This window comes from Balaenoptera acutorostrata, chromosome X (assembly GCF_949987535.1).
Source record: "Balaenoptera acutorostrata chromosome X, mBalAcu1.1, whole genome shotgun sequence".
In the NCBI taxonomy this organism is placed as follows: Eukaryota; Metazoa; Chordata; class Mammalia; order Artiodactyla; family Balaenopteridae; genus Balaenoptera; species Balaenoptera acutorostrata.
In genome coordinates this window covers 27,157,434-27,169,874 of record NC_080085.1, presented here as the reverse complement: position 1 = coordinate 27,169,874, position 12,441 = coordinate 27,157,434, and the positions used below count along the sequence as shown (strand labels likewise).

Below are 12,441 nucleotides of genomic sequence, written 5' to 3'. Positions count from 1 at the left end.
GTACATTTTTTCCCCTTATAAAAATGGGAGTGATAGATTAAAAAATGGGTCAGTTAATTGATCCTTGATGGTGCCACTTGATTTATGATTTCATTATTACTTCACTAGCTGCCTTTATTTACACGGGTGCTTAACTTGACTAATACCAGTGAGATTGGGGGTCACTTGCCTCTACTCAAACTGTGCCCCCAAATCCTGGCATCTTTGCACCTGTGCCAGTTGCACCAGAACTAGGTGAAACCTTAGCTAGGCAAGTCTGGCTACTGATGGACCACCAGCATCGTCTTTGAAAACAAAGGATTCTGCATTTCCATTTTTGTTTGCCCAGTAGTTTCATTTAGACATTGGGTTTGCTTTACTCAGACTTCAAATTCAAGCCTTTTGGCTTCAAAGTAGAGGGAGAATGTAAGGCAAACAGGACATGTGTGGTTTGTGGTGTTATTATCAATTCCTGTTGCCTGATTTTACTACTTCAGACATCAAAATGATTATCCCACTTTAGAGGAGTGATGTGATGGCCCTTAGGAAAACATGAGTGATTATGCATAAGTAGGATTTCTCAAGACTTAGAAAAATATGGTTGCCAAATAATAATACTCTGTATTTTTAATCTGGCTGCTGCTTTTTTCATTTTTGAAGCATTAAAATGGAACTGAAGGTTTGGGAATTTTGTTGTTGTTGTTTTTAAACCAGTGATTAAGCTATATATTACATCAGAAAAATCTTTGGCTAACTAGAATTTGTCCATTTTCCAACTTTAGAATTTGGTATACTTATTTTAGATTGCTCATTTTAATGTGTTGATGGTTTCTATTTGAATAAAGTGAAATATGTAATTAAATTTAACCATACTTTAATTTCTTTTAATAGAAAATGACTGCAGTATTGGAAGATCATTACTATTGGAAGACCGATTAGCATCCATTTCATAAGAGAAGCTTGACCACCATTTGCTCTGGCATGGCGCAAAACAGTCCACAGCTTGATATGCAGGTTCTCCATGACCTCCGACAACGTTTCCCTGAGATTCCGGAGGGTGTGGTGTCTCAGTGCATGTTACAGGTAGATTACCCACCAATGATAGTGATATTAAGTTACAGTTTTCCTTATTAGAGGTGACTTTGTGTTGTAGTGACTAGAACTCAGTTAAGTTTTCTTGTTTATGTTGGGGGAACATTTAGAGCAGGATTTCTCAACCTTGGCACTGTCGACATTTTGGGCTGGATGTGTTGTTTGTTGTGGGGTCTGCCTTGTGCATTGTAGGATGTTTAGTAGCATCCCTGACTTCCACCCACTAAATGCCATTAGTATCCCTGCAGTTGTGACAACCAAAAATGTCTCCATGGGAGAAAATCTCCATGTTCCATGGGAGGCACAGTCTCCCCCATTGAGAACCAGTGATTTAGAGAAAAGAATAAAGGCATGTAGCAAAAAGAAAGATTCTTCATGCATTTCACTTCTTAAATTTTGGGGGTTGTGTCATCAGTCCCCAAATCCTTAGAATTGAATTCTGAATTTCAAATTTATCATTATAATTTCTTAAACTATATACTTTTTTAGCCTATTTTTTAAAGTTTTTAGAAAGTTCCCTCCCTTTCTTACTGTTTTTCTAGTTAGTAAATGCTTACTAATATCTAATTTTAAGTGGAAGGCTACTTTCTTTAGTTTAATCACGTTACTTTTGTCTTGTTGTCTTCTATTGAAATAAATCTTTCATCTCTGATAGAACGTGTCTTCCCACTTAAGGGGCCACAGAGAAATAGGCCTAACACTCCCCCTGTTGAGTTTTGCATCATCCTTCACAGATCGCAGTGTGTTTTGGGTTACAGCACTTCCCTAGTTGGTTGACTTTGGGGAGCAGTATTTCTATCCTGCCCACTGGACTTCCTTACACAATCAGTTCAAACTCTACGTTACTGCATAATATGCAAGCTCTCCCTTACAGTGTGAGCTGCTCAGGATATAATGTAAACCTATATATAGTTGAGGTTAATTGCAAATAGAGACTCATAGATCAGTGGTGGTAACAGAGGTGCTTCCTTTGTTTGCAAGCCCTTCTACTAGGTCTCGTTTTTGTGTTATAGCTTGTCTTTATTTTTTCTAACATAACATTTCCAGTCTGAATCTCCACTCTTTACTTTAGCCCCATTTTGGTCTCTGGTAGAGCAAAGGTACTTCCCACTGGAGTGAAACCCTTCTAGTTTAAACCAACTTCCTAGCAGTTACCTTCCTAACTAATTCTAGGGCCCCACCTTGTTTTTTTAATTTAATTTTATTTAGCCCTTTATTTTTTCAAGGCTTATTGTCTTCGTTTTACTAAATTGAAAGAATGGAACTTTAAACTCAACTCAGTGAACATTTGTTGATAACTTACATTGTCCTAAGTCCTTTACTTTTTTGTTCCTTTGGGATTAATATTGTTTATCAGTATGGACACTTATCACCTGCTGGCTCTGGAAAGTTTCTCTTTTTGCATTAAAATATATAAGACTCAGTAGTTTGCCTTTTTTTCCCTTTTTAAAAAAAATTTATTTATTTATTTATTTTTATGTATGTATGTATGTATGGCTGTGTTGGGTCTTCGTTTCTGTGCGAGGGCTTTCTCTAGTCGCGGCGAGCGGGGGCCACTCTTCATCGCGGTGCGCGGGCCTCTCACTTGTCGCGGCCTCTCTTGTTGCAGAGCACAGGCTCCAGACACGCAGGCTCAGTAATTGTGGCTCACGGGCCTAGTTGCTCCGCGGCATGTGGGATCCTCCCAGACCAGGGCTCGAACCCGTGTCCCCTGCATTGGCAGGCAGATTCTCAACCACTGCACCACCCGGGAAGCCCCTTTTTTTCCTTTTAATTGAAGTATAGTTGATTTACAATGTTGTGTTAGTTTCAGGTGTACAGCAAAGTGATTCAGTTATACATAGACATATATCCATTCTTTTTCAGATTCTTTTCCATTATAGGTTATTACAAGATTTTGAATACAGTATAGTTCCCTGTGCTATACAGTAGGTCCTTGTTTATCTATTTTTCCCAAACTCTTAATTTATCCCTCCCTCCCTCTCCAGTAGTTTGCATTTAATACACAAGCTTTAAAGCCTCTCTCTAGGTTATCATCCCCCAGTTTAGGACCAGTTTTTAGGGATATGATGCTTTATTGGCTCAGTCCTTTCATGAGTGTTCACATATGTCTTAAAACTTCTGACCTCTTTATCCAGCTAAACAATTTTTATTTCTTTATTCTTCATATTTACTGTTTGATAAATTTTTTATCCTTTTTTTTCTTTTTAAGACATTTAGCAGGTCAGATATGACATTTGAATCTATTGTGGTGGTATTTTTAAAATACTTCCATAAAGATAATACTTAAATATCTTGTATTTGTGTCTTTAAATTTTTCTTCCTAAGAAAATGTACTCAGCTTGTCACTGTAGACATACATTTGAATAGGCTGACAACTCCAACTGTGCATCATTTAAATTTGTATCTTTTTTGTGGCAGTACTAATTAGGCAACCTAATTCAATGTAGAAAACATGAAATTTTAGTATAATTAATAAAAGTGTCAAATAGTAAAGTGTTACTGCTTACGTTTCAAATAAAACTCTAGTTTTTGTTCTCCTTTTAATCCATAGGTTTATTAAAAAACTTGAAGGAGCTAATAATCTTTTTTTTTTTCCCCCTTCAGATATCTGTCAGTGACATTGTCTTGTTGGCAATCAATTTGAATCCTTTGGCTCCAAATTTGCTTAGTATCTAGCAATATCTGTCTTCTATCTTAATATCTATCTTCCTTCTCTTCATCAGCATGGTTTCAAGCAGAATAAGAAAAAGCCCAAACTTAACTTGTTTTCTTATATTTCAACAATTACTTTTTTCTTTGGCTCAGAAAGTATTTTAAAAAGTATTTGAATTTTTGTATCAAAAGTTTTATATAAGGAGGGCTTCCCTGGTGGCACAGTGGTTGGGAGTCTGCCTGCCAATGCAGGGGACACGGGTTCGAGCCCTGGTTTGGGAGGATCCCACATGCCGCGGAGCAACTAGGCCCGTGAGCCACAACTACTGAGCCTACGCGTCTGGAGCCTGTGCTCTGCAACAAGAGAGGCCGCGACAAGTGAGAGGCCCGCGCACCGCGATGAAGAGTGGCCCCTGCTCGCTGTGACTGGAGAAGGCCCTCGCACAGAAACAAAGACCCAACACAACCAAAAATAAATAAATAAATAAGCCTACACCTTTAAAAAAAAAAGTTTTATATAAGGAGGATAAAAGTTATTGTGGAGTTTTTGATAAAGCCAATTCTTTGAATTTCTGAGAATTCATTTTACAAAGGTTTGCTTGACTGAATTTTCTTTTACTTCCTAAAGTTTCAGTATAGTAATGTACTTTTGGCCTAACATCCTGTCCCTTGAAATTACTGTGTTATAGTAGAAAGAGCACTGGGAGGCAGAAGACCAAGAATCTAGAACTGGCTCTCCAGTTAACTAGTTAAGCGCTTGTTGTCAAGTCATGTAACTTCCCAGGCGTCTCTTTGCTCATCTGTAAATGAGTTGAGTTGGAGTAGATGGGAACCCTAAGAGTTCTCTCAGCTCTAAAATTAAAACATTTGATGTCCTGTTTTACATTTAGCTTTATTTGGTTCTCAGCAGAAGTGAAGTGTTTGCTTTCATTTTTATATAAAATGTACTTTTCCCTAGAATATAGTTATATGTGTATATGTGCATATCGGTATATATATTTATGAAATACGGAGAAGGTCATGATAATTGAGAAACTTCAATAGATTATCTCAAAGGCAATGAATAATTGTGTTTTAGGCCAATAAAATAGTTCTGAATTCTGTATTTTAATGGAAAACTATCTTATAGTACCTTAAAATTTTCAAAAGAGGAAACCTTTTATTAGTTTGATTACTGTCAGTTGGAACATCAAAAATGTCAGTTTGCTGTTTACCATCTTTGTGTGTGTATATAATTCAAAAAATTGAAATCTTTAAAAGATTTTGGAAGTTTACCAAGCTACGTTTGAGCAGGTAAAAACTTTTGAGACTGTGGGAGTGTGAATGAATTTCATTAAGGCAGTCAAGACCTGGTTTTGTGTTAAATTACCATAACTTGGCAAAGTCATGGGAGCATAATTCAAAAAGTGGTTTTGTTTTTATACTGATATCTTTTTTTTTTTTTTATTGATTGATTGATTGATTGATTGCTATGTTGGGTCTTCGTTTCTGTGCTAGGGCTTTCTCTAGTTGTGGCAAGCGGGGGCCACTCTTCATCACGGTGCGCGGGCCTCTCACTATCGCGGCCTCTCTTGTCGCGGAGCACAGGCTCCAGACACGCAGGCTCAGTAATTGTGGCTCACGGGCCCAGCCGCTCTGCGGCATGTGGGATCTTCCCAGACCAGGGCTCGAACCCGTGTCCCCTGCATTAGCAGGCAGATTCTCAACCACTGCGCCACCAGGGAAGCCCCTGATATCTTTTTTTAACTTAATCTTTCATAATGAAACAGACAGTTGAAGTTAGATAGGGTTAACTTTGGTTAAACGAAAAGTAAAGGCTGCTTTAGAATTTTTGTTGTTTTGAGTCTTTAGGAATTTTATTATAACTTCTTTCTGTTTGGGGTTTCATTACCTTTTGAAAACTAACGCATGGTTATTTTCATGTTTATCAGTTTAAATATTAATGATGGATATTACTTATATATTACAGCAAGTGTGGTGAATCCAAGATTAGCCCAGCATTTTAATTTGTTGAGATGCAACAAGTGTAAGATGAGTCCTGGATTTGGAGTCAGAAAAGTTGGGGTTGAGTCACAATGTTCATTAGTAGGTACTTTACATTTCTGTAGCAGTAGCAGTAGCGGTAGTACTAGTTATGTGAGCTAAATGTCTGTAAAATAATATGGATTGTCTGGGATCTCCTTTTCAGGGTCGATGACCATAAAGCTTTTTGTGTTTAAAATACTGTTCTCTACTTATTCTATGACAATTATATTTACATAATTCTGTGGCAAAGCTTGACTTCCCACTATTAGGATTTGTCCATTTTGCCAATGTTATTTTTACCATTTCTTCCCCCTAGAACAACAACAATCTTGAAGCCTGTTGCCGAGCGCTTTCCCAGGAGAGTAGCAAATACTTATATATGGAATACCACAGTCCAGATGACAACAGGATGAATAGAAATCGCCTTTTGCATATTAACCTGGGTATTCATTCTCCTAGTAGCTACCACCCAGGAGATGGAGTGCAACTTAACGGCGGTCGAACACTGGTACATAGCTCAAGTGATGGACATATTGATCCACAGCATGCAGCAGGCAAACAGCTGATATGTTTAGTTCAGGAACCACACTCAGCTCCAGCTGTTGTCGCTGCTACTCCCAACTACAATCCATTTTTTATGAATGAACAGAACAGAAGTGCAGCTACTCCTCCTTCACAGCCACCTCAACAGCCATCTTCCATTCAAACAGGAATGAATCCATCTGCTATGCAAGGGCCTTCACCACCACCGCCACCTCCTTCATACATGCACATACCTCGGTATAGTACAAATCCAATTACTGTTACAGTATCCCAGAACCTCCCTTCTGGACAGACTGTACCAAGAGCTTTACAAATTCTTCCACAAATTCCAAGCAATCTTTATGGGTCTCCTGGTTCTATCTATATTAGACAGACATCTCAGAGTTCATCAGGAAGACAAACTCCTCAGAGTACGCCATGGCAGTCCTCACCACAGGGCCCAGTGCCTCATTATAGCCAGCGTCCTTTACCTGTTTATCCACATCAACAGAACTATCAACCTTCTCAGTATTCTCCCAAACAACAGCAGATCCCTCAACCTGCTTACCATTCACCACCACCTTCTCAATGTCCTTCACCCTTCAGCTCTCCACAGCATCAAGTACAACCATCCCAGCTGGGCCACCCTAGTTCCCATGTCTTCATGCCACCGAGTCCTTCAACTACTCCACCCCATCCATATCAACAAGGACCTCCTAGCTATCAGAAACAGGGAAGTCATTCAGTAGCCTATCTCCCATATACACCATCTAGCTTACCCAAAGGATCCATGAAGAAGATAGAAATTACAGTCGAACCCTCTCAGAGATCTGGGACAGCAATTAATAGGAGTCCTTCACCTATCGGTAATCAGCCGTCTCCACGGAATCAGCACTCATTGTACACAGCCAGCACGCCACCTTCAAGTTCTCCTTCCAGAGGGATATCCAGTCAACCAAAACCTCCATTTAGTGTCAATCCTGTGTATATTACATATACACAGCCAACTGGACCTTCTTGCGCTCCATCACCGTCTCCTCGGATGATACCAAACCCAACTACAGTTTTTAAAATTACTGTAGGCCGAGCAACAACTGAAAATCTTTTAAATTTAGTGGACCAAGAAGAACGTTCTGCAGCCCCAGAACCTATTCAGCCCATTTCAGTGATACCAGGCTCTGGGGGAGAAAAGGGAAGCCATAAATATCAGAGAAGTTCTAGTTCTGGATCAGATGACTATGCCTATACACAAGGTAATTTTACCCCTTTTTTGAAATTTAATCTTTGTGGTGAGGTGGCAATCTCCTATTCAAAATAAAATAATTTATATTAGCTGTTTAATTTTAATTAAATATTTAGTATTTATTAAATATTGGGCACTAGCATTGCTATTAAGAATAGGGTTAGTGCTTCAGAATCATCTACAGACTTTGCTTTAAAATATAAAAATATAGGCATGATAATAGTGACCTAAAAGACTTCTTTTTTAGGAAGAACATTCATTGGGAGAAAAATATAGACCAGTGAAATCAATACTGTCAAAAATACAAACTACAGAGTGGGAAAAAAAGATTCATAGAGGGTGGAGTAAAGTTTACCAAGGTGAAAAATTTGAATATTTTCTAAGAGGATGGCCTGAAGGGTGTAATATTTATAAGTAATATATATTTACAAAAAGTGGGATTGGTAATGAAGAACATTATTGGATTAGTTCACAGTGGACCTAACTAAATATAAGGAGAATAGAGTATTTTAAAAGTTTGTTTCAAGATATGTGATAATTTAGTATTCTTTCAGTATATAAGAAGGGAAGTAATTATGATTGTAATTCAATATGCCTGGTTTTGAGCCTGTTTAAAACGCACACAGGTATAGTTAAAGAGAATCTTGGGGAAATGAAGGACAGTAGAACAAGAGGAATGTGTAGATGGTGTCATTTTGGCAGAAGTTACAAGAGCTAAATTAAAGCAGATTTGAAGGCAGAATAGCATTAGAAAGACATGAGAGTAAATGTCACCTGAAGTTGAATGACAGGGTTCTTTACAGGTATTTCATACATTAGCAATGCATATAGAAATTTCCCAGTCACTTGTTCAATATTACTTTCTGCAATGACTTTATCTGTAATGCTATAGCCTTGCTGTTACATCAGCGAGCAAGGATGGAGAGGTTAGCAAAGCAATTGAAACTTGAGAAAGAGGAGCTAGAGCAATTGAAGGCTGAAGTTAACAGTATGGAGCATGACCTGATGCAGAGACGGCTCAGAAGGGTCAGCTGCACCACTGCGATCCCAACGGTAAGTACGATCTATTAGGATGCATGGATAGGAAGGTGGACATGTTGGCTGTCCAGGCTGTTTGTTTTTCTTTTAGGTTCTGTTCCTGGCACAGTTTTGGTTTTGTTTCTGTTTTTTAAACAATGGATGAAGGACTTCTGCCTTCTGTTCTCATCAAAATAATTTGATGCTTTATTTTTTTTTCTTGTGTGAATTCCATAGACTCATCACTATTTTCAAACACTGACAGTTATAATCAAGGTAAAGCATCTCATTCACTGTAAATTGCTTTCTGTCCGAATAGAAATGAAAAGTACACCTTGACCAAATATCATATACATTGTTCTCATGTATTCATTTATTCTTTTAAGCATATTGTATATATATTTTTCAAACATTTAAAAGTTATTTTTCTAAGTACATTAATGCACATGAGTTAGATCAAGATGAATATGCATTTTGGGAAAGTGTTGACTATAGAATATTTTAAAGCAGAGCAATTTTGTTAGTGTAAATAATTGTAGAAACTAAGATAACAGTATTAACAGCGGTCCTAACAGGAACTGCTCTCATGAAAAGATTCGGTAATATATTTTTAACATGTTGGTTAATATTTGTGAGTTCCAAAGTTCTTTAAAAATTCCGAAAAATTTGAAACAAGTGTCCTAAAATCCTGTGACATCACAAGCTTTCTGTGATCCAACCTATCATTTCATCTTTCAACATTCATTCGTTCAACAAGCATTTTTTTTTTTACAGTTTATGAATGTGGTCCTATGCTAGGAGCTTAGTGTATACCTGCTAGTGGGAGAAATAGACCCATCAATAGATAACTGTAATACAGTATGGTAAGTGCTGTGTCTGCTCACGGGTAATGAGAGAACTCATACATCAGCTAGTTTATCCGTGTATACTCAATACACTTTGCTCTCTCACATTATGCTCCTGCTGGAGTGGTCTTCTGAAGCTCTGTGTGTATAAATGCTGTCTGTTCTTCAGGGCTCAACTTAATCTCTACTTTTTCATGGAGCCATTCCTCATGTTCTTACCGTCTCTTAACTAAGGGTAATCTGTTTCTCAGAGTGCACAAGTTTAGAGAAGTTAGTGTATATGTCAGGCCTCTTGCAGACAGGATGTCTGCAGCTATGCCCTCATAGAGAAGTTTTTAACTGAAGTTCGTGGCTTCAAAGGAGATCCGTGAGTCCCTGAAATTATATGCAGAGTTTCATATGTGTGTTTATATGGGAAGCAGGTCTATAGCTTTCATCTGATTTTCATAAGGTTATTAGAACTCACCTTTTTCCTTTAATAACTGTATGAAAATCAGTATTACAGCATAACCTAAAAATACTAAACAGTACAGTATTGCTATGTAGGCATAGAGGAAAGGGGAAGGCATTTTAGAAGGGAAAAAGAGCATGAGGTAATGAAGGCTTGAAGTCAAGACAGACTTTAAGGAGTCTTTACAGTTCCCTCACTTAAGCTGAGATTTCTGATGTCTTAACAGGTTAATGTGCATAGGTAGAATAGTGGAGGTGTTTGAACCGTATTCTGCTGGTAATGGGGAACCAGTGGAAGTTTTTGAGAAGTTAACTGTTGAGAAAAAGGCCTATTTAATAATGTAATGAAATTTTTTCTAATATTGACTAAATACCTAAGTATAGTCAATATCAGAAGTGAGAAGGAAGGGTTTTAATTACGTAAGACACACGGAAAATTACAAAGCTATCTTTAACTGAAAGATGATACTAATGTAAATCACATCTGTGCCTCATTTTTTTCCCCACTCGAAATCTTAATTATATCCTCTGATTGGGGGAGCTATTGAAGAACATAACCCAAATGGGAATCCACCAGTGGTGGGTGGGCACTTCGGAGTCCTTTAGGTACTTGTAGAGTATAAACAAATTTTCTTAGCATAGAAGTCATTTCTCTAAAATAACCATATAAACTTTGTTTAGCAACTTCTTGCTGTATAATAATCCCTGCTAAAGCCCTGTTGATTTCTTTGTTGTTATTGGAAGTAGAGAATTGTCTAATGTAGCATAGATCCGTGCTTAAAAAAAAAAAAAACAGATTTTACACGAGAGCTTTTATTGATGAGACTTCTTTAGAAAAAGAGGGAAGTTAGTCAAACTGCTGCCCTACGCTATAATTTATTTTTAACTTTTTGTTATAGAGAATTTCAAACATACATAAAATAAGCAGAATAGTATAGTGAACTCCTGTGTAGCCATCACCCAGCTTCAGAGATTAGTGGCTCATGTGGGTGATAATATCTGAGAGGTGAGAAATTTGAGTGTGTGATTCCCATGTGTTTCCACTGCCAGACCTAGAGTAAAATAGAAGACTAATAGGAATGCGTGGCTGAAGAACAGCTATACGTGGTGGTTATGATCTGGGCTCTCAATGCAGGTGTGAATTTGAATCCTACTTCTTTCTGCTCCTTCTGTGTCACTCATATATCCTTGGATAAGCAACTTCCCTTATGCTTGTTTTCTGGGGAGTACCCATCCCATGGGATTTTTGTTAGAATTAAGTAAGATAATATACATTAAACAATGTATTAAACAATTTATACAATGCCCAACAGTAAATGTTGTTTACAAGATACTGGAGAAATCTGCTTTAGGTATGTATACACATAACACAAATCTGAAATATTCTGAAAAAATTTGATTTCCTTTTAACTTTAGGAACATGTATAACAAGGGTATATATTATGTAGAAAATTAATTAAGAAATAAAGCATTTAGTCATAATTCCCTTTTTGTTCATAGAGGCTCATTCGTGGCACCATGATGTAGTTGAAAGGGTGCCTACATAGGCTCTGGAGCCAGAGTAACTCCTTACTCACTGGTTCTAACTTCTCTGTATCTCATTTTCCCTATCTATAAAAGGGAATCATAAGAGGTATATTTTAATATTACTGTCAAGATAAAGAGGCAGTATATGTAAAGTGCCTGGTGTGAAGTGGGTGCTCAATAAATGGGTATCACTATCATTGTCCCACTTGTGTAGGATTATACAAGAGAATTAACTTTTTTGCTGCTAAGCACATACTGCCTCCCTTACGTTTCAAACTAATTTCTTACCAAGTAGTGTATTAAAAAATTGGTTAGAAACCTGTGTGCCTCATGAAACTGAAATGCAGGTTTGTGACCAGCTATATGTGCAGTTGCAGATGCTTAGAGGAGCAGTGAAATAACCTTTCCAAGGAGGGCAGAAGTGAAGGATGCGTAATGGCCGTCATTTTTCTCAGTCTCCTATTTGCAAAGCATCGTATTAAATGCTGTGGGAGATGTCATCTCTTAACAACATCTGTATGTGAAAAGACATACATATATCTGTCTATGAACCTGTACGTGTGTGTGTGTGTGTGTGTGTGTGTGTGTGTGTGTGAGAGAGAGAGAGAGAGAGAGAGAGAAAAGATAATGTAAGACAGTAAATCAGAAGTGCTGGCCAACTAAATGGTAGTGATATTAAGTACTTTCAGAGTTCTGAGATAGAAATGTTAGTTTTTGCTAGTAGTGTTCAAAGGTGGGACACTTTCATGGAGAAGGGGGAAATTTAAGTTATACCTTGAAGGAAAAATAAGATTTTAATAATCGGAGAGCTTCCAATTACTCCCTCCCACAAGTTTTTCCCCTTCATTCATCTTGTCCTGATTAATTGGGTTTTTGGACCAACCCACAATCCCAGATGCGTAATTGGGGCCAAACTATGAAAGAACATTAGTGGTCTTCGACCTTGGTCTCTTTGAGACAACTTCTTAAACTGATGGAACAGGTGACTCAAGGTATTTCTGCCACCTTTTGGAAAAAAGCTTAGAATTTTTTACTTGGAAATGTCAGATATAAAACATCTTGGTACTTTACAAACAAGTCTAAATT

General features: G+C 37.6%; 1 protein-coding gene across 2 annotated transcripts in view; it reads left to right on the top strand.

The window, feature by feature from the left end:
* TAB3 (TGF-beta activated kinase 1 (MAP3K7) binding protein 3) overlaps window positions 1–12,441 on the top strand; it is a 114,733-nt gene that overhangs the window by 80,680 nt on the left and 21,612 nt on the right. For both annotated transcript variants that reach the window (XM_057538396.1, XM_057538395.1), the window contains 3 exons: window positions 871–1,062; window positions 6,068–7,526; window positions 8,409–8,569. In XM_057538396.1, coding sequence (XP_057394379.1) covers window positions 961–1,062; window positions 6,068–7,526; window positions 8,409–8,569 — 1,722 coding nt within the window. In that variant the 5' untranslated portion in view covers window positions 871–960. The remainder of the gene's footprint in view (window positions 1–870; window positions 1,063–6,067; window positions 7,527–8,408; window positions 8,570–12,441) is intronic.